The sequence below is a fragment of the Ptychodera flava genome, chromosome 5 (assembly GCF_041260155.1).
Source record: "Ptychodera flava strain L36383 chromosome 5, AS_Pfla_20210202, whole genome shotgun sequence".
In the NCBI taxonomy this organism is placed as follows: Eukaryota; Metazoa; Hemichordata; class Enteropneusta; family Ptychoderidae; genus Ptychodera; species Ptychodera flava.
This window is the reverse complement of record NC_091932.1, coordinates 26,457,265-26,480,552: the sequence shown is the minus strand read 5'-3', so window position 1 is coordinate 26,480,552 and position 23,288 is coordinate 26,457,265. Positions and strand designations below refer to the sequence as shown.

General features: G+C 36.4%; 1 protein-coding gene across 2 annotated transcripts in view; it reads right to left on the bottom strand.

The window, feature by feature from the left end:
• The window catches only part of LOC139133384 (short transient receptor potential channel 4-like), a 33,022-nt gene extending 18,777 nt beyond the window's left edge, over positions 1-14,245 (bottom strand). Inside the window, exons 1-5 of one of the 2 annotated variants that reach the window (XM_070699942.1) lie at positions 14,192-14,245; positions 9,528-9,606; positions 6,031-6,084; positions 5,149-5,329; positions 2,310-2,412 (exon numbers count right to left, since the gene is read on the bottom strand). In XM_070699942.1, coding sequence (XP_070556043.1) covers positions 2,310-2,412; positions 5,149-5,329; positions 6,031-6,084; positions 9,528-9,541 — 352 coding nt within the window. In that variant the 5' untranslated portion in view covers positions 9,542-9,606; positions 14,192-14,245. The remainder of the gene's footprint in view (positions 1-2,309; positions 2,413-5,148; positions 5,330-6,030; positions 6,085-9,527; positions 9,607-14,191) is intronic. The other variant, XM_070699943.1, reaches the window with a different exon arrangement.
• Between the last annotated feature and the right edge of the window lie 9,043 nt (positions 14,246-23,288).

The window sequence follows — 23,288 nt, the reverse complement described above, 5'->3', positions numbered from 1 at the left end:
ATCCACAAGAGAAGCAACTCGAAGTTTTTTTTCTGAGGAATTCACGTACCTAAACCTTTATTTATATGCCAGGAAAACAATCGAAAATATTGGAAGTAGTCAAACCGTTCATATTCTGTCATGATTATCATGAGTTACAACTATATTACATGCATGTATATCACACGGGGCCGTGGAAATCTTTCTTTGATTTGAAAGGGCATTAGATTATACAGACATAATTTGTTTTGCATCAAATACACAGGATTTAGAATTTACGGAATGTCTAAGTGTAAATTAAGATAGACATATTATGAAGTGATTACATGTGGTTTTGCGTATTGAATATGTATAGCAATAAGATCAATATTGGACGTTACGAATTGTTTTGTACACTCTTGTTATTCGACTAGTAAACAATCTGTTGATGAACTCTTTTGTTATTATTGAAGCTTTCAATATGCCAAGAAAAACAAGGAATTAGATTACCGTATTGGCATCAAAAATAAGTATGCTTGTTTATAACTAATTCCTTAACAGTGTTCTCCCAGAAAAGTGTTATAGAATATCAAGTAATTTGCATAAAATGTACAAACGATAGTTTTGCAGGACAAAATTGAGACAGCTGATTGATTACAATGATCACTGTTGCAGCCAGGGATTTTAAACAAGGGGCACTGTGTCCCACTACCGATTAGTTTTTGGGGAATTTTGCTCATTTTGGGGACAACTTGCATAATTTGTCAATCAAAGTTTGTATTATTTTATTATAAATTAGTTCCACAAAACAAAACTCAAGTTTCCGGGACTGCGTCACTATGCTTTGATTTCAGGCAATTGCAACAGTATAACGTATCTACCTCGAATCAAAGCTCAGTTTGACTACAACCAAGTGCAGAGTTTTAGTTACTTTCAATCACAGCTTCGAAAGTACGTAAACATAAGCCTCAAGCCATCGTCAGTATCATATATTACGTGCAGACTACATCCATTAAACACAGTCGACTTTTGCGTGCTCCCAAAGTGACCTGCAGAGCGCTGCAATGCGCGACAGTGGGTTCCGTTTTGGGGACATTGTCGCAATGGCGCGTACTGGTTCCAATGTTAAATGAGCGTCGCATTTCATCCCATATTGGGATTACTTGTCAAAAATATATCGCTTTACAGCAGAAATCACAACAAAAGCAGGTGTCGCAGTGCTGTTTGCACCATCTCAATTCGAAACGGCTAGAAATCTAAACAAATATTTGCTTGGTCGTGCAACAGGCGTTGAAAAATAGTGAAAGTTCAGTGTACAGAGGAAAGATACAATATAACAAATTTAAAGTAAATCAGTTTGGAACTGATTTCTTATTCATAAACAAAAAAAAACTTTCATCATTGTACATTTTCTAAAATTTTACGGCCAGGGGCTGCTAGGCAAGCCTTGACAAGAGTTTGAAGACACTTGTACAATTCAAGTTGTTACACGTAAGGTTTGACTACTTCATGTTTTCAGTATACGTAATCTCAATTTTGATTTTACATTTTTTAATTTGATGATATTGCATGTTGTTTTTGCAAGAAAGTTGAATATCTGACAGTTCACAACTCACAGGTCATGGCATTGTCGTCGTGCCAATCGTTAAAGGTAGGACAAGCTTTGAAAGTCTGAATATTGATTGCACTCAAAACTCACAAAAATCTCAATAACCACAAGATGTTATTCAAATTCTTCATAACGACAAAAAGACCAGAAGCGCAAATTTCGCACATAGTGTCATCAGTGCAATTACTTTCAACCATGGTAACCGCTTAGGCTCCGATTATACTGCTTGCAGCTTTAATTTCTAATTGCATTTATTGAATAAAATATAAGCCCGATAAAGATAAAACCCTGAGAAGAGAGATGTAAGATCGAAATTTGGTCCGATTTCAATGTAAATGGTCACGAGAACCCGTGAAATAATATAATTCGCCCATATTTCGACTTCAATTTCTTAATTTCAGGGTGAACAAATTGTCGGCCGAATAATGTAACCGATTTTCCCAGAGCCGTATATACCTTATTTCCCGTATTTCAAACTTGGTTTTATATTTCATAATAGACATAAAAGTTAGCAATCGCGATAATAAGACCATTTGAAAATGTAAAATTCGTTCCGTTTCAATTTTCTGTTATGAAGGTGCAAATAGATTATTGGTTTGCCAAAATATGCCACGGATTGTCTACAAGCTACCAGTAATTTTATCGATCCATTAACCGACAAAATCACTGAAAGACCAGCCAAGTCATTGGAGGCCATGGATCCGTTAACCTGTAAACCATTAAGAATTATTTACAAACTTACTTTTAGGCGGTACCTTGTCGAATAATAATTCCACCATTCGAAAGTCATTATTCTCTGCAGCAATTTGAAGTGCTGTAGTTTCAATTCCTCGGAATGTATTCGTCTATGATGAAAATCAAGTTATCTATTTAAATTAAGGGTCACTTTACTGTACCTTGAATTTTGCTGTTGATTTTATTTTTAGCTTACATGTTCGCACACGTGAGCTTATGTCATAGCGATGTCTGTCTGTCTGTCTGTGCTTGTGTGTGTGAGTGCGTGTGTGTGTATGTCTTTCTGTGTGTCCGTCTGTTTACACGATATCTAAAACACGCCTGCCCAGATTCAAAACGGATTTGGTAGACAGGTACCATATGTTAATTGCAAGAACTGGTTAGATTTGTTTAGTGTGGCTTGCATGTTAATGAAGTTATGACATATCATTTTTTCATATAATGATTTCCCTATGGAGACAGTAATAACAGTGTCAACATATATCAAGATATACTGCACAAAATTTCATGAAACGTTTCACAGATGACAATCTCAGAACAATATGATGATACTGTGAGTTTCATGGTAATCTTCTACTCATTTAAGTATTGAAAGAACTTTTGTAATTAGTGACATAACTCTAAAATTCCTGCAAAATTTGATGATACGTGCAACATATATTGATGTGATATAAATCTAATTATATTTAGAAGCATTGAGCAGTGTCAAGTTAATAAATAGCGCATTTGAATATTTTATGAAGTTTTGTAATTAGTCGTATAACTCCGAAATAAGTGCACCACATCTGATGACGTCTGCTGCAGATACTGATCCGACATATATCTAACTGTGTTGTAAAGCATTTAAAAGTGTTAAGTTAATTAAGGCAATTAAGTTGATCAATCATTTGCATATTTAATGAACTTTGTAATTAGTGATATAACTCCAAAATTTGAGCATTAAAGTTGATGAAACGGACAACCTATATTAATCTGAAAGATATGTAATTGTCCCATGAAGCATTGAGCAGCGTCAAGTTAATAAAAAGCTCATTTGCATATGAAATTAAGTTTTGCAATTAGTGATTTCAACTCTGAGAGTTCTTTGCGAAAGTTGATGAAACCTGCTATATATAATGATATAACAGATATCTGATTCTTTAGTGAAGTGTACTGCCATTAATGAACCTGTTGTAAAACTTGGAGCACATTCAATTCACATCATGTACTTTATTTTTGTGTCTTTCTTGTCTTGTAATGTCTTGTCTTGTATTTTGTTTTATTGTATTGTATTGTCTTGTATTTTATTACTTTGTTTTGTATTGTTTTGTATTGCATTGTATTGTGTTGTGTTGTATCGAATTGCATTGTATTGTATTGTATTGTATTGCATTGTATTGTATTGTATTGTATTGTATTGTATTGATTTGAATTGTATTATATTGTGTTATATTATTTTGTTTGTATTGTATATTGTATTTAATCATACATGCTGTGCCTGTATTACCATTTTCCTGTTGTTTCGAGAGTACTGATCTAAGCCGGTATTAAAACATTTTAAAATATGTATCCTATTTTCATTGTAACTGGAACTACTTAATGCTAGGCTCAGGTGTTGGCATGTTCATATACATGTAACGGCTGAGCGAACAAAACTTATGATACCATGCGACGTCTTTTATAACTAAGATCAAAATTTGATACCTTGCTTTTTAGTTTTGGGCTATAAACTAAAGAGCAAGCATAGTTTAACAAAAAGTAAACAAAAAGCCAACGCATTCATTTTAAGTCTGATAAGTATTGCGACCAGCTCCTTTCATTTTTCACAGTCGATTCCGTGCCGGGTTTATCGTCTACGCAGCTGAAGAGTACGGTACTTGTTGTTAGTGAATCATAACAGAATCACCTTAAAACAAGCTCCCTTAAAGGCACTGTTCGCGATCCCAGAGATCGCCTTTGTTCTGGTCGGTAAGAGGATTATGAAGGTGTAATAGCCTTTTGTTTTCCAGTGAAATTGTAATCGTGTGGGTAAATTTTCTGATGAGACAATACGGCGCCAAGACATGCCTTTAATATCTAGTCAGTGAATTATATCGAGTGTAGCCATAAATGGGCAACATGGTCATTGTCGTTGTCCATGTAAATTTCAGATACAAAGAATGAGATTCTCAAAAAGTCAAATTTTCATTTAGGTCGTTTGAACAAGGTTAGCTCTATTTTGGCAAACCAGTAACAAACAAATGTAAAAGCATACGATGTAAATACTTTGTAATGTTTTGTTCGTACTCTAACAGAATTGAAAATCATTAGAATACACATCGAGTTACGACGCTCGATGCTTCACTCACTTAAACTTACATTGATTTATGGGTTATTACCCTAATTTTGATGAATATCGTAATATTTTGACAATTTTCGCATCAACAAAACAACATTCGAGACACTCGAATGCATTATTGTATGGTTATATGAGTTGTATATATATGTATGTATGTATTTATGTATGTATGTATGCTACTTAAGTTTAACGCATATATACATATTTATACATTATACATACATACATACATATATATATATATATATATATATATATATATATATATATATATATATATAATATATATATATATATATATATATATATATATATATATATATGTATATATATGTATATATATTTGTTTTGTTTGTTTGTTTGTGTGTGAGTGTCAATGTTAACTTTTAGTTCCTATTTTGTAAAGTAAAAGTGGACTGGGAGTTTTCAGACTGTCTATTAGTAGGGAAGAATAACTTGTAGTCTTCTCTGTAAATTTGACTTTTCATGTCTTCATTAGTAAATTTACATACTACGTTTCTGTACTTACACTGTGCAACGATCTTTTCGCAGATTCAGGCTTAGAAAGAAGTTTTTCAACCTCCTGCACATCACCGTCCAGCACGGCACGTATTAGTTTTTCAGATCTTGGAGCACTGCTAGTGGGGATTTTTTCCACAATATGGTCTTGATAGGTTTTGATAACTTTTTCCTGGATGTCAAATAGCTTTCTGATAACAAGAAAGATATACCTTGTTTAGAACATTTCTTTTCAATAGTGTTTATATGATGCTGTCAGGTTTTTGCGTCGCAGAAATTATAGTGTTTTATTTTCACTGTTCCATTAGTCATACCTCTGAGACGTTTTGTAATAACGAAAATTTGCATCACAAAGTACAGTCCTCTCATAATGCCACCAATTTCTCAGAGACTTAGCAAGGCACCATTTCTAATCAGTGGTTGTATTATTACAGTGTTTACTTTGTGGTGTACTTGGTATGTACCCATGACGTCACGTGAGTAGCACACGTGCTAGGTGTCGTATTGTATTATGGACAACACCTATAATGTTCTCAGAATAACAATTGTCGGTCATGTATAACTGAATTTATTTTACGAAAGTGTGTGTCCTGGTGGATGGACTCTGACGCTTTTCTTGGGGATGTACACAAGTTGGTAAAGCATGTACCGGAGATGAACTCTTCCCAAAAGAACATTACAATTAGAGTTTATCTGTTCCCTTTCAAAATTATGTAGTACCACACAGAAATATCAGACATAGTAAATCACGTGTAATATATCAAATAACGGCCAAATGATAACTTAATTCTCATCAGCATAATATTCCCATGATGTCAATATGCAATCTGGTATGAAAATTTGACAAGTTATTTTTTGACATGTGATTCAAGTGTTTTGATGATATACTTACCCTGTTTTTAATGATGAAGTACGTATTTCTGAACTCCGCGTAACTTCAACGCTGCTAGCAAAATAAAAATGGTAATTACATACATTTCTGCAAATGAGAAAAAGTAGTCCCTATTGACAGAAAATTTTCACGGCTAAAATGTCCATTTTAGCGATTTCAAGGGAACATATACAATAGCAAAACGCTATAACCTCAGCGCATGATCCGTAGGTACAGAAATAATATTCACTTGCTATTGAAAGCCAACTGCAGTATATCACCTCACCACTCATAAAATTAACTTCTTTACACCATAGATTATGCAAGAAGATAGTGGCGTTGTGTCGCAGTCACATAGCCTATTGGTTTTCAGACATATTGAAACATCAAATAATATATTTTCGTGAATGTCCAAGGAGTAAAAATAATTTTAGTTAACTATGAACCATTTTGTGCAATTTTAGCCTGTGCATAACTTACAAGGCTGAGCCATGTCCGATAAGAAACACTTCCAAAATTTAAATTAGAAAGCTGTTAATTTTTAGTCCCCACATATTGGTCTAATGGTATAATGGCGTGCATACATCAGTAGTAGTATCATATTGATTTCTGGCTGATTTGAATATTTAATGAATTGTCGTAATTAGGCTGATATGTCAAGAAATGGTTCACCAAATTTAATGAAACTTGGTACAAATTTTGAGCTGACATTGCTTCAACATTTAAATTAACGCATTTATCGACGCCGTTCAGATTAGTAGAAAATTTGCATATTTAATGAATTTTCCTAATAAATGGCCTATGTCCCAAAATACAGCATCAAACTTGATGAAACTTGGTGCAGATGTTGATCTTTCAGTAGTGTAAAATGTGCAAAGAAATTAAACAGTATCATGTCAATTGATTGCCAAGTTGCATATTTGATGAATTTCATAATTAGTGTGATATGTCTAGATTTCAGCATCAAATTTGAGGCAACTTGGTGCAGATGTTGATGTTCCGGTAGTGTAATGACATGCTACGATATAAAGTTGTATCGCGTCAATTAACGGCTGATTTGCATATTTAATGAATTTTCGTGATTAGAAATGGATCATCAAATGTAATGGAACTTGGTACAGATGTTGAGCTCACCTTGCTTTAACAATTAACGAAGACACTTAGCAGTTTCTTGTAAATTGATGTTTATTTACATATTTAATCAACTTTAGTGATATGTCCAAAAAGCTTCATCAAATTTCATGAAACTTGGTACAGATGTTTATCTCACAGTTTTGTAATACAATTCATTGACACTTAGCAGTATCATTTATGAAACGCTGTACAGGTAGTAATCTGCCAGTGTTGCAATAAATTGCAAAAATGTTTTTGCAGTATCCTGTCGATTAATTACTTATTGGCTCATAAAATGACCTTTTGTTAATAGGATGAACGCCCGCATTGGTTTTTACGTTTTCACCACCTCGGGACTCATTCTTCTCAATTTAGGCTATGTTTTCATTGCTTCGCTTCGATGAAGTTTGTGTGCGATGTGTGATAGTAAGCGTACGAGCGTGAACGCTTCACAAACTCTACAACGTGCGGAAGGATCGCAGTCAGAAAAATTGTAACAACTTGACTCGGTTATTGAATCAATCTTATAACATAAGTATTTGACTGAGCTGTTTTGTCTGATGCTTTTTCGCTAGGTGACTGGGCACCGTACATTGTGAGTTCAACCCCGATTAAAACCACCGTTCTTAGTCACAGGCACAATTAATGAACATGATTTGATCCTCTCTACGGACGCATAATCAAAATACGCATTAACATATGAGGACTGTGTCATCAACGATGACAAATTAAATTTCAAAAACACATATTGTAATAAATGTTCTACCATAAATAGATCTTAATTTGATACAGACCCATTACACAGTGGATATGTAATCTATGTCAACCACTGTTTTGAGTCACATATTGCTTACAATGTATAAAGTATACCGATGGGCTAAGCTATTACTTATGGGATAACTCTTCCCAAATTTTAGTTTGAAGACTATAGGAATTGGAGCTTTATAAAAGTACACATGTGAATCTACTAAAACGATCTTAGTTTGATTCAGATCCATCATGAAGTAAATATAAAGTATGTTGACTAATGTATATTTTGTGTCATGTGCCCCCGATGAATAAGGTATATCATGATAATAATTGTGTCTCTGATAGGTAAATGTCTCATAGGTAAGAATGTTCAAAACTTTTATCGCAGAAATGTTGAAATTGACACTTCAAAGAAAATCTGTACACTAGGGCTACATTCACAGACACCCCTGGAAGGGAGCGGTAAATGCAGCCTTGTAAAACAGTGTAAAATGCTTTTCTAGCGAGCACATCAAGGATGGAAGAAAATTAATGGAATGTCCACAACTATGCGATGTGTTTCCATGGCAACCATAATGTTTTTTAAAAAAACCTAAGATATCTTGCCATTAAATGGTTGTCATGGAAACAGGCTATATGAGTATAAGGATCACTTTTGTTTTTCACAACCAATCAAAAAACATTCTTTTAAAGTTTTGTTTCATTTTGAGCCATTTTCAATGCCATTTGACAAAAACTGATACATATTTTGAACCCCAAAATGGTCACCATTGAAACAGGCTGCACATGTGTAAAGTTCACCTTTACTTATTACAACTTATCGAAAATCTTCTTTTGAAAGTTATGATGCATTCTCTGCCATTGTCAATAGCATTTGATAAAAAATGATAATTTGAACCCCGAAATGGTTGCCATGGAAACAGTCTGCATGAGTATAAAGATCACTTTTGTTTATCAAAACCGATGAAACTTTTTTTTTCAAACGTTTTGCTTCATTCTATACTATTGTCAACGGCATTTGACAAGAAATCATGTTTATAACCCCAAAATGGTTGCCATGGAAAAATGGGGCATCTAAATGGACACAAATTTTGTTCCTTTAAATCAAATTTTCGTGACAATTTGGATCTACTATTATTCGCATTATGATAATTATATAATTCTTTATTTTATCATTATTATTTGGTGAAGTTCATCTGTCATCTTTCGCCAGGCATTTCAAATTTTTACCTGTGAAAAATATATGCGCACGATATTACGACTATTTTATCAGCCGTTAATAACTTCATGACATGTGACGAAGTTGCACATTCAACTTGCCTGCAATTTGTGCATTGTAACCTCAATACATGCCAATTTTTGCTTTGGCACACATCAAGGTCTTTAAAGTATGATGCAGAATTATGCATTAACATTATCAGTCGTCAATCGTGACAGTTACTAGTCGAATATTGTCATCATTTAGATGTAGTATTTCAAAGCAATTACGTGCGTATAGCTAATACTAGTATATGCAAGCTTGGCCATACGAGTTAATAGACAAACAGCTGCACACGCTTCAGCTCGGAGGGCTCTAAAACTCACAAATCGACAAAATGCATAAATACGAGTCATACAAATATAACGACTAAGGTTTTGAATAAAAAGTGACATACCTTTCACGGAACATGATTCGACAAAAAAGTGGCTCTTCAGGTTTTCAGGAACTATGAACCGTCGGATGTAAGCGCCATCCTGTCACAGAGAATTAACAAGACCAAAAAGGCAGGCTTGTTAGATTTTACTCGCATTGTAAAATTATACTTTCGTGATATAATTTCACGTAGACGAACGTAGGCCAAAAAAATAAAAGTTTGTTTCTCATCCTCGCACGCGACAATTCAGGCCCGCCGCGTCAACCTTTTTTATCTGTTCATGTGGAAATAAAATGAAAAAATAAGAAATAAGTGCAAAAATGTGCGACGATAGTGCATAACATAGTGCTGTATAAAACAAAACTGTAAACAAAATAACTGACAATTACAGTCCATTCAGAACTGTATACACATGTCACTGTTATATTAAGCTGTCAAAACTGTGCATTGCTGTATTAAAATTCAAATCGCAGAAATGTTGCTAAATGTATTCAAAAATACATTGAAGAATAAAAATAAATTTTGAGAGAAAAAACGTCTCGTCACCGCATCATTTTTGCAATACGTCTAGGATGAGAAACAGACTTTTTATTTTTCTGGGCCTAAGAGATCTAGAGAGTCATGAGTCCCAGCAATGCGCAATGCAACAGCATATTCACAAACAAGATACGCCTTTATGCCTGATCTGAACACACCGTTTAATGTTAGGCTGCGGGAGTTTATTTCTTAATCCTCACACGTATTGCGATATTATCACTGCCACTCCTTCACTTTGTCTACTGGGAGGTGTTTTTGAGTTGGGGGCTACCATGTGGCGGCACAACTCTAGAACTATTATACCATTTAATTTTTACAAATCTTCCAATTCTTTCTTCTTTTACAATTATTTCCAATTCTTTCTTCTTTTACAATTATTTCCGATAGGGCACTTCTGATGATTCATTTTAAAGCTCTCTTTGTAGAAAACTTTTCACAGTCTTAGTTTTTCGAAATCCAAAAATTTATATTTGCTCTGTAGAGTTAACACAGAGATGGCGCCCATTTTGAATATTAAAATATTGGTAAACCATGGGCAATTTGTTTCTCTAGTACCAAAATTTTCACGGTAACACAGATTATTATTCTTGATTTTGAAAGTGAATGGTCAAAATATTCGTTGAAAAAAGTTTGAGCGAAAGTTCAAGTCATTCACTTTTTAGGCGCACACTACCTAAAGTCACCCTCTGCCGTATGCTGTGTCCAAGAATACATTGACTGCCATTGTCTTGTCAGCTACATATTTATCTATTTTATAAGTGTCCCATTTACTTGTCCATAAGCGCCCCTAGCTATGCGGACAGGGCTGAAAGCTGACAGGCGAAGCCGAGGGGTAGCACTTAAATCTACCAGCGCATCTTGAAAGGACGGTAGCATTCTTTGGACAGGCCTTGTTTGAGCGATTAACTCATTTGCAATCACCAGGGATTACTCGTTCCACGACAAGTCTTGCATTTTTTCGTTTCTGAAAAATCGTACGATTATTACGTCATACCTTATTTTCTCATATAACATAAGCTTACTATAAGTTGTTCACCTCGTGCCACTGTAAAAACCACAGGGCGACCCTCTGACCAAACCCTTGGCATTCCAGATGGAACCGTAATCAAACGGTGGACCACTGCATAATGTTCATTGTGTTTCATGGTGCGCCTTTGATACTGAGCAGAACCTCATGGTGTTGAAATATGACGTTTGCTGCATGTTGTAACCTCCACAAATGTAATAATCTCCACAAATGTAATATCAACCACAATTGTAATAAAATCAACCACAAATGTAATAAAATAGTCAACCATAAATGTAACAACCCGCAACCACAAATGTAATAAACAAATTAACCATAAATGTAATAAAACTCAACCATAAATGTAATAAACTTGAACTTGCATATGTGATCATTTGTTTATCAATGCCCTGAGTAAATAATAACTTTAATAAGACTAGTGTAATGTTATTGCATACTTTCCTGAAACTAGGTTTCCTTTCCGAAACACAGAACAGAATACTTTGAGAACACTGTCAGAAAACGGCGAGGTACTGATCAAACCGTTAGATAATGGAAGTGGAACAGCAGTTCTAGACACTGATAATTACATAATAAGGAAGCGTCAAAATAACTCGTCAACCAGTGATACCACACAAAGTTTATGACAGATGACTCAGAACAAATAACAGAGAAATATAAAACCTTATAACAGAAACTTACGACACAAAACATGTTGACGAGAACATATATTTCAATCTAGTAAAAAACAATACGAACACTACCTTGAACACAGTAGAACAAAATAAGACATCCTGGCATCCCTAGTGAAGGAACAAACTTCAAGTGGGACAACATAGGAATACAGACAATCTATCGATTATTCCACAAAATTTATCCCCTGAAGACGACTTTGAGGCAATTGATTAAGAAAGCACGGCAATTTTCGAAAAAACGGCGTTAAAAAGGATCGTAGTGTTACACAGTCTTCCCCACTCTGGAGTAGAGACTGCACTGACATTCATATTACAGCTGTGTTTCGCCGCGGCCAATCAGTTCTATACACAAAACAGTGAAACGTAAAATACACTTTCAAATATACTTACAAACATACTAAAACGCAAACAATCAAGATATGAATAATGTGTGGAGTTGCATTCCTTATTACATAGATCAATATTTAAGGGCTAATTCCTGAATTGCAACGACAAAATAGATTTATTACATTTATGGTTGATAAGTATTACATTTATGGGTGTTTTTTTATTACATTTATGGTTACCGTTTATTACATTTGTGGTTGGTGTTTTTATTACATTTATGGTTGATTTTTGTTACATTTATGGGCGATATTACATTTATGGGCGCATTTTATTACAATTGTGGTTGATATTACATTTGTGGAGATTATTACATTTGTGGAGGTTACACATGTTGCTCAAAAGTTTTCCTACACCACAATTTCCTTTTCCTCACTTCTGAAAAGGCGCATTGCATTAATTGACTAGTATCACAAACCTAATGATTTGTATTTTATCATGAAGAGACGGCTTCAAGAACATGCAAAAGGCTTCAATAAGTGTATCTAGCTAGATCTCAATGGTATATGCCAGTCAAATGACGTGTATTTGATGAATTGCTGACTCTCGGAAATAAGGTTTATAGCGAATGGAGCCTTTAAAGCCGCAATTTTCAATCCCCAGGTTCTCGCATTAGTGGAGTTCTCCTTCCAGTCAAACACTTGGCCAGTACGATTTTTCATTTCTATAACATTAATTACACAAACTGGTCACAACCTTTTGTGACCTTTTGCTAGTCCTGCAAACATAGTTTACACAAGCGTTTAATTGACGGTCGATTCAAATCGCCAACGGTCACTGATTCCCCACCACCAACGCTCGAATTTCCTAAAAAAGTGTCTTCCACTCGCGTTAGAATTTGAATATAACCACAAAGTTCGATCTGCAGGGCTAGCAGCTTCGCACTGACCGCTTGGCAGTCTGTCTGCGTTTATACGGCCTGAGAAAATTAAAAGTAACATTTTCTGGAGCGTGTGCCCGCGTGTTGCCTGTTTGGTGTCCAGTTACACAGTGAGCGCCGCCATAGCTTGGCGCTCATTAAAAGGGAGGTCCCCGCCTTTAAGTGATACCGGGGTACCATATTTGCCTTCGTTATATATGCCTACTTGAACATACAACAACTCGCATTGCATGATAGCATATCAAGAGCTGGTATGGATGTCGGACTCTGGTAGTATAGTGACATATTTATTAGGGTAAACATGTTTAAACTGGCTTATCTTAAACAAATATCATGGCTACTGTTAAAGGGTCCATACTTCCCTCTTACAAATTTAAAAGTTTCGACATTGGGTAATTCAAATGCTGTACACAAATCAATAATATTATTATATTCATCAAACTTTCAAAAGTACCAATATTCACGTGAACATAAGACTGCTGTTGTGTTCCTGACCATAGATTACTGCTTATCTTGAAGAAGAAACCCAACAGATCTTGAAAGAACAGGATTGTCAAATTTTCGACCTGAAAGCTGGTATGCAGAAGACAAATACTTTTGAGGAGCAATGCTTGACAAAGGTAAGGGATTGCAATAAGTTATTTGAGTTTACTGGTACAGATAATGATTTGAAAAACAAAGATCATCTGCAAATTTGTTTAATCGACTATGCTGTTCTCTGGAGTAAGAAATTTAACCGGAAATAGCGAGAAACGATCATTCGACAGCGTTTTATTTTATCAACCACTATATTTCAGGTGTGGTAATGCCAATGATCCTGTATTTACTTTAAATTTCGGAGGAAATGCAGCTGCAGCATATCTTTTCTATACGTATCCATTCATAGCTTCAATGCTTCAAATGTTTTGAACAAACTAACAATAGGCATATGTCATGTCACTATATTAGCATAGGATTTCAACGATGAATTTAGACCAACTGTAATAACTACATCATAAGTCATGGTACACAAAAGCGCTTTGATGATTTTAACGACTTCAGGAAACAGCTGTCTCACATCTATTCCGAGAAATCCACAGAAGCGCACTAACAATTGAAAACACTCGACGCTCATAAGAAGGAAGTTCTGAGTTAGAGCAAAGCAAATTTAGTGGATTAATTATAAGCAAAAAATGATACTCACGACTACAGATGAGGTTTTAAAGCAAAGCTTGAGGTGTGTATGTGCTGAGTCGCCTGCGATGTATGATGGGGTAATAGGAGGAGCTTACTTTTATAAGAGCTGGTCACTTGACAACAATATGTTTATTCAACCAAATATATCGATTATTTTCCTTCGGGTGATTCTCATAAAAGTAAAAAATAGCTCAGGCATAGTTCATTGGTAGAGGAGTTCATTCCATATTAGGCAAAGAAATTTGAGGTAGATTTGTACATTGCAAGTTAGCTGTGGAAAGTCATATTCTTGGCAAAGGAGTATGATGTCGAATGTCCATGTAATATAATACAACCGTGGCCACTTTAGTGTTGATTAAGCCTGTCTGGTGCATGCAGAAATTATGTTTGTATAAAACGAAACAAAGTGGTGATCGGTGTAATAAATGCAAGGTTCACTATCGGCACCCCACTGTTCGGATTGAGATAACGTTCTACTAAAATGTCTCACCTGCCCAATTCAAATCGATGACAACACTGCACTGTAGACACGCTGTAAGGCTGCACTCCTACAATGAACATCAATAATAACGGTCGCGAATATCATAAGGGCAAATCCTTCAGTGAAGACGTTGCAAGCTTGATTGTTCAAAATATAAGAGATTGTAGTGGCAATCCGGCATCTGGCGAGGTACAACGAGGAGCTTACAAAGAAACAAGCAAGCGTTTTAAGATAAGCGTGGAGGGAGCCAGAAAAGTTTGGAAGAGATATATCAGGACAGGTTCCCTTCAACCGACATGGAGGAGACACCGTCCCAGGAAGCTCCTATACGGTGACACAGCATATTTGGAAGGGCTGAAGATTCAAAGACCCGGAATTACATCGAGAGCAATGAAGGCGAAGTTAGCTGAAGTTTCAGCGACCGATGTAAGTGAGAGAGCAATTAGACGCACTGTTCGTAATTACTTTACCGGGGGACTTTGGACGTACAAGAGGAATAAAACTGTCGCCGAAGAAAGGTTTACAGAAGCCAATTTACGCTATACCCAAGCGTATATGGATTTGTTGTGTACTATCGATCCAAGGTGAATCAAATTCATGGATGAGTCTGGTTTTAAAACAACGCATGTGAGCCGTCCTGTCTATGGACATTCGCTTGTTGGAACGCCATCCATCGAAGTTATCCGTTACCATCAAAGCCCAAACGTAACACTCAATTTGTTAGTTGGACTCGATGGAATTATGCATGCTCAGACCATTGACGGCGCTTCTGATTCGGCGAAGAACTTAGATTTTATTACGCAATGCGTGGACTCATTGACCGAGATGGGTCAGCCAGCGCTTCAAACCGGAGATGTTCTTATCGTAGATAATTGTCCAACTCATCACATATGCAAATGGAGAGTACGTTCGGTGCGACGACAAACTAAGTTAGTACGTTCTTCTTTTATAAATAGTTGTGTAGGACCTAACCCGGCCTTTTCTACGGTCACAGTTGCTTGCAGTTGCTATAGATTTTGTGCAAGAAAAGTAGACTGGCCACCGTCGCTTGGCTTTTCAGTTACCTTTTCCCCTTGAATGTACTATTGTTTTTATATATATATGCCCACAGATTTGGAGCATTGAGCCCCAGTAAAAAGAGTATTTATATTACTTTACACAAGCTCTCGGCAGTTTGTGTTGGAAACTCGCGGAAAGCAAGAGTTTAAGTACGATACCAGACGAGACTTAGTAATATTATGATAACCAAAACAGCCATGGATTGTTTTTTTTCGTATAATCCAGAATTCTCCCTCCGATAAGTGTAAAACTCTTTCAACATAGTTTAAGTCAAGCGTTCACACTTGAGATTTTCGTTACAGCATATTATGAAAAGTATCAACGAGCACAAGAACATATATTTATTGTTGTCATCCGGAATGCGGGATGTCAACTTTTATGAAAAATCTACCCCCACAGATCTTGATGGAAAATGGATGTTGAAAGATATGGCACAATTTGTTTCAACAGTAAGCACTCTGAAGAAAAAAATGAACTGCAGTATCAAAACATACACTGCGCTCAAGCTACTGTCCGTGTATAATGAGAAGGTTTACATTGGAATCACTAACTTGAAAGACTAATGTCCCAGCACTATCTTTCATACGCCGACTCTCGTTTAGTAGACATCCTCGAGTCAATATATAAACTCGAGAGTGGTATTCAAGAAGTTAATCTTCCACTACGTAATGTACCACAGTCTTAGTATTTGACAATATAGTATTGGTATTAATTCTGCTTTGCAACCTTGGTATGAAGTTGCGATGATATCAGACCCCATATCATTACGCTCACTGCGTAAACAGATATTACAAAATGCATGCTCCAAAAGGGTTGCTTTCAGACTAATTTGTCTATTGTTTGATATTCGACACATTTGGGAAAAGTGTTTAATTATCGGCTTATCCCGCAGCCAATTGTAAAATAAAATGAAAATTCCAAAAATGGAAAAGGCTAGCTCACAAAGCGGCGAGACAATTGGCGACGAGCTTTGGTAATGACAGGCATCTAATTAATAAACCGTACTAGATAAAACGAACTTAAAGGTAGGGAAATCGATCCAAAGGCCTAAGAGTGGCAATTAATTGTAAAACAGTGTATACCATTGCGTCAGAGGCGGAATAAACTATATCTCTTTATCCAGGAAACCTTAAAACTGACAGCTATGTGCGTACGCAAAATGAGCCAGATAACATTACGGACACACACAAAGGACAAACAGGTGGTGGTTTTGAACACAATCAATGAATTTCAAGAATGTCTGTAACTCGTACTTGAAAATAGTTGTAGCTTGACGCACTTTGAACCATAGAGAAACATAGATAGAGTGGCAACGGGTATTGTTTAAGGCGTGAAGCGGTTACGTCACCCATCCATGTTCGCCTCGCCTCAGGTTGCTCTCGCCTCTCTTTTCCGAAGAGTGCCGACCATGAATCCTTCTGTAGTTTTCGGATTTTCGCCAATTGTTAAGCGAAAGTATGTTCGGCAAAGTTTGTGTTGTTGTTGTCGTGTGGTGCTGAGCAGAATTGACGTGCTGGCGAAAACGGGAGTGTTTTGAGCATCAGGAAAATGAGTTTTACCGTTTTAAAAATTCCTCTCATATTTTTATGAATATATAATGAGTGTGTTTGAACCAAATTTGAAAGTCTTTTATCGATACTGTCTGGTTTTCCTCAATGGTTTACGGTCAGTCATACCCTCTTTTACACGTGCGTCAAGGAAGGACATGTTTATGAAACTGCTGCCGTGTTATGTTTTGATTGGCGTGAAGCAGTGTTTCTGGCCTGAGAGCTCACAAAGTAACTATGGTTGCTACGCGACTGGCAGTACGATGCCATCTCGTCGTATTTTTCGCATAATCTCGTGTAATCATCAACCACAAACAAAGCCTCCAAAAAGTTTAACACCTTTGGAGCTCATTTTAATATGAAAAGCCAATAGTCTACCGAGACGACCATGGAACAAAAGGCATGCAAGCGTTGCTACTCTGTTTATGTTACTCTGTGCTTTGAACATAGCTCGTAACAAGGAACAATTGAGTGCTCCTGGGACGTGTAGATCTATAACAGCCACTCACGTAGTTTTTGCACGGTGAAGACTTTTCGTCGGACGGAACGTGGCCTGACCTTTCCTACCGTAATTAGCATAGCGAAATAGGTCCAACGAACTCACTGACAACAAACTGCCCACGAAATTTGCCGAAATCAGACTAAAACTAAACTACAGCTAACAAGATTCTGGGAAATCAGTGTCGAGAGAAGAAACAAAAGCAAAATATTGTAAAAAACAATCACAAGATGAATTAAAATATCAAGCTGAACTACAAAAAACTTAAAATTTGTAAATGTTTCACTATTTGAAAATGAACGAATCAAATTAAGTAATCTCATAAATACTCATAAAATGATGAACTATATGAAGATTTATACAAACTGGCCATATACTAATTTTACCTCAAAAAAATTCAAACTGTATATGGAAAAGATCTTACCGTTCCAGGGGCAAACCAACAAGCGCCATCATTCACAGATGAATGATCATTAGTGTGCAAGATCGCTTTATGATAGATCAGGGTTAGACGTTTCTGGCGTGGAAATTTCTGGACAGTACAAAAGATGGGGCGGAATAAGACACTAATACGACCAACGTGTTACCGGAAATACCGCAGCTGATAACCCAAGACCTTCTCTATAACTTTCAGGGGCGTACATCGGTACGTAACGTACTGTTGATAGCAAGCTATCTAGTTCTAAGTCCAGTGACGAACGCGATTCTAAATATACCATGGCTGCTAATTTGAGCTGCTACCTCCGATCGATAATTTCCAATGAGAAGAAATAATATCAATAATTTTGCGCGATTATAAGCGCCCGCTGTCTTCTCGCCAAATAGCTGCTATCAAATTTATTATGATAAAAGCAAGCGCAGAACGCCTGCTTGCTCTTCTTATGCCCAACATATAAAAATAAGTCATTGCTGCCGAGAAATACGAACACAAATATTGCGATGTGAATTTCTTACTAACTTCCTCGCGATGCTTTGCATCTAGGCCTATTTTATCACGGTTCCTGGACTATTTCTTACAATTTTTACGAACAAACAATCAATTCACACTCATCGCGTTAACATATTGCAAAGACGTTCACAAATTTTCATTATAGGAAATATTACTGTAGGTGTAGGTGTTGTTTATCTTGGAAAATCGCGAGCTGCAGGCTATAAATAAGAAAATGCTTTCTTCTCAACAGTTTCCCCTAAAACTTTGCAATCACACCCCGTCACCACGTGACGGGTGTAACGGTAAAAAAGTAATGGACAATTCTAAGTTGATCCCCGCTACTTGGAGCGCAAGGATGGCCTTATGCAAAGCTAATAGGTTACCGTTTTAGTTGCCGAAAGGGAAATATTTTCCGATTGCATACTTGTACCCCAATCCCCTACGCGGCCTCACATGGGGCACGAATGGCAGTAAGTACGCGTGTTCAACGCGTACAAAACGCCCCTTGTCAGGGCTACAACATACTTCAAAGGCAACTACAGTAAAATATCGGTCTGCAGGTCATCACACATCAAAGGCCTGCAGGTGCACAGATCCACAAACAAACAGGGAGAAGCAATCTGCTTGAAACAATGAGCAGTTTGTGTCTAAATCATCTGGGTAGCCATTCGTAAAGTAATTCGCCTATTGAATCGTTTGTTCATTGTTTACATGGTAATCGATCCAATGTACACAGCAAGTGTTTGATCGTTTTCACCTTTCCGCGTCCCCTCGTGATTAGCAGCTCTTTCAATGCTTTCATCTACTGTTCTTTGGACTTTTCGAACACAGCATCGAAGCAGTTTTGGCATAAAAACCAACTTAATATGGACAAATTGAGAGAATTCCCCCAACAAGGTGATGCCAAAAGTATTCACAAAACGTAACATGTTGGCACAGTGCTATAATTTTACATCATTGTTCTTTAAAGATTCAGATTTTCGGGAGCATTCGTCGGCGCTGCTGTCATATCCAACTCATTTTAAATAATGAATGCCCAGGGAGATAGGGGCTAGAATAGATGCTATTTGGAGCCTCCCCCTTGCTTTCAGTTCATTACCCACCATTGGTGGTATTTGTTCTTTGGACTTAAAGTTTATGTCCCCTGGCATTCATTCACATTGCAACGCAAACATGCATGACAAACTACTTCAATTGTACATTACGATATCCTTAACTGGCAGATATTTATTAGATTAGGTCACAGACCTCTTTTCTGTGGTGAGGCATACGTAAGTTGATTTACATTAAATAAATAACCCACTTTTAACCGTGTTCAAAGAACGAATTTTTCAATACTCTTCCGTCTTACAGATTGGAAACATTCTACCGATTGTAAATCGAAGGTGGGTGTATGTCGAGATCGGTGAATAGGGAGTGGCTCAACCAAATGACGCAATTGGAGTGCCAAGCATTCCATCAGTATTCATAGCTCTAGGTGCTGGATAAACGTCAATGTAAAATTCCGTAGATTTTCGATCGGATTCGAACTCACAACTTACACAGCACACAGTCACCTAGCGAAGACAGCACAGTCCAAAGCGCTTTGTCAAATCCCCACCCTTAAAAAAGTGGTTCATTAACTGAGCTAAGTTGTTACAATTTTTCTGACTGTGACCCCTCAACACGTTGTGGCGTTCATGAAGCACTCGCACTCACATAATCGCTATCACATATGACACACAAAGTTTATCAGAGCACCAATGCCTAAAATTGAGGTATTGGTGCGGCATATGTGATGCTAAACCAGTTTTCACACCTATCCACTTTTCCTCAAATACCTGTGAATTCACTTTGTATATTTAGACATGCTCGTACAGCATATCGCTTTAGTATTCTACATACTGGGTGGTGACCTTCTAAAACGACTGTTTATCATGATTCAGAAAATGACAAGCATCTCTTTATCATCAAACGCTGAAGTTGATTCTTGACAAGGTAAAAGATATAATTATAGATGATCACGTTTTACTGGCAGATGAGAATATTCCTGTCAAAGCTACATCAGTGTCACGTGAATCATTAAATTGGTCTTACGTGTCAGTAGTACACAGTGAAGTATGTACGATTTCTTAATCTTTATGGATACTAGATGAGCGTAGCCACTGTATAGCAAGTCACGCGTCTTTGCATCCATGTGACTATGTTTAGTCATATTACGGACGTAGCCAAGTATATGATCACCATTTGACTCTTATAGAATAGCGCGTAGCCTGTTTAAGGACACAATCAGGTTATTATGTAGTCGATTCAGAAAGTGTAATTTTGGCTCACGTGTTCACACATGTGAGCAAATGTCTAAGCGATGTGTGTCTGTCTGTTTGTCTGTTTACGCGATAACTCAAAAACGCCTAAACTCATTCAAGTCAGATCTGTTGGATAGGTATTGTATCCTTATGCAAGATTTGATTAGGTTTTGTTTAGTGTGGCTTGCATATTAATGAAGTTATAAACTATATCGTTTTTTATATAATGGTTTCCTATGGAGACAGTAATGACAGTGTCGACATATATCAAGAAATACTGCACAAAATTTACTGAAACTTTTCATAGATGACAATATCAGAACATTTCGATGATACTGTGAGTGTCTTGTCAATTATCTGCTCGTTTGCACATTTAATGACCTTTTGTAATTAGTGATATAACTTCGAAATTCCTACTCAATAGTTGATGATACCTAAATGTACTGAGAAACATCGGGCAGTGTCAAGTTAATAAAAAGTTCATTTACATATTTAATGAAGTTTTGTGATGAGTCATAAAACTCCGAAATAACTGCACAAATTTGATGAAATCTGCTGCAGATCCTGATCCGAGAGATATCTGACTGTGTTGTGAAGCATTTAGTAGTGTAAAGTTAATGAGGGGTCCATTTGCTACAGATATTGATGTGATACATTTCTAGTTGTCCCATGAAGCACTGAGCAGCGTCAAGTTAATAAATAGCTCATTTGCATATTTAAAGGAGATTGTAATTAGTCATATAATGCTGTAATGAGTACACCTAATTTCATGAAATCTGCTGCAGGTACTGATCTGATAGAAATCTGACTTTGTTGTGAAGCATTTAGCAGTGCAAAGTAGTGCGAAGTTAATTAAGGGTCATTTGCATATTAATGAACTTTGTATTTAGTGATAGAACTCTAAAACTAAGGCACTATATATGGTGAAACCTGCTACAGATATTAATCTGATAAATATCTAATTATCGCTTGAAGCACTGACCAGTGCCAAGTTAATTAAGGGCTCCTTTTGCATATTTAATGAACTTTGTAATTAGTGTATTACTCCGAAATTACAGAATCAAATTTGATGAAATATGCTACAGATGTTGATCTGCTACTATATAATTGTCCTATGAAGACTTGGGCAATGTCAATAATAATAAACAGCTAATGAACAGCTCATTTGCATGTTAAATGAAGTTTTGTATTGTAATTTATTCCGAGAGTACATTGCGAAAGTTGATGAAGCCCGCTAAATATAATGATCTGACAGATATCTTATTTTTCTGTGAAGCGTTTTACTATGTCATGAACCTGTTATTAACCACGTGAGCACATTCCATTCACTGCTGGTATACTCATCTCATGGTTACCACTTGATCACCATTTTGGTCACGTGTTTAAACCGGTTCAAATTTGTTCAAACTGGTTCAACAAGATTAAGGGTAGGGTTACACAAAATGGTGTGAAAATGGAGCCTTCAAAGGCGTCTTCTCTACAATAAACAGTAGTCGATAATTGTTGACGATGGAAATTTCCAGTATCTGTCTTGCAGAAAGTTGACTATGATTGAGTTTAAAGGAACATGCAAGATTTCGACCTCAAAGTATGTACAGGTGAAAAAGTGCTCAGTCCCAGGAAAATGTTAATCGAAAAATTCCTAAGCAGAAATTAATACTCACAACTACATACGAAGATTTCAAAGAAATGCTTCAGATGTGTATACGCGAAGTCGACTTCAACACGTTATGAGGTAAAAGGAAGGACCTAATTTTGTAAGGACCGATCACGTGGCAACAATATGTTTATTTAATCATTAGTCATAAATATCGATTATTTCCCTACCACTGATTCTCATATCGAATTTACCCCGCAAAACTAAAAAAAAGCTCGAGCATATTTTTCTGCATAAGTTCAAAGGTATTTATCCCGAATTTTGGGTAAAAACTTGAGGTAGGGGTTGTGTATTACTTGCAATTAAACACTTAAAAGTCTTATCATAGGCAAAGGAAGTTGATGTTGAATATAAATGTAATGTAATAGATATATCTTTATTCATAGTAGATGCACCTCAAAAATATGAATATCGACCATTTTCGTAACTAAACAATCAAGGCTTACCAAAGGCAAGAGGTAGTATATTTCTGTTTTAGTTTTTACACAATTGGAACAGTACACCTTTGAAGTCCCATTTGTTGCTCACGTGTTCACACACATGACAATGTCGAAGTGATGTCTGTCTGTCTGTCTGTCTGGCTGGCTGGCTGGCTGTTTACAGGGTAACTAAAGAACGCCTGAACGGATTCAAGTCAGATTTGCT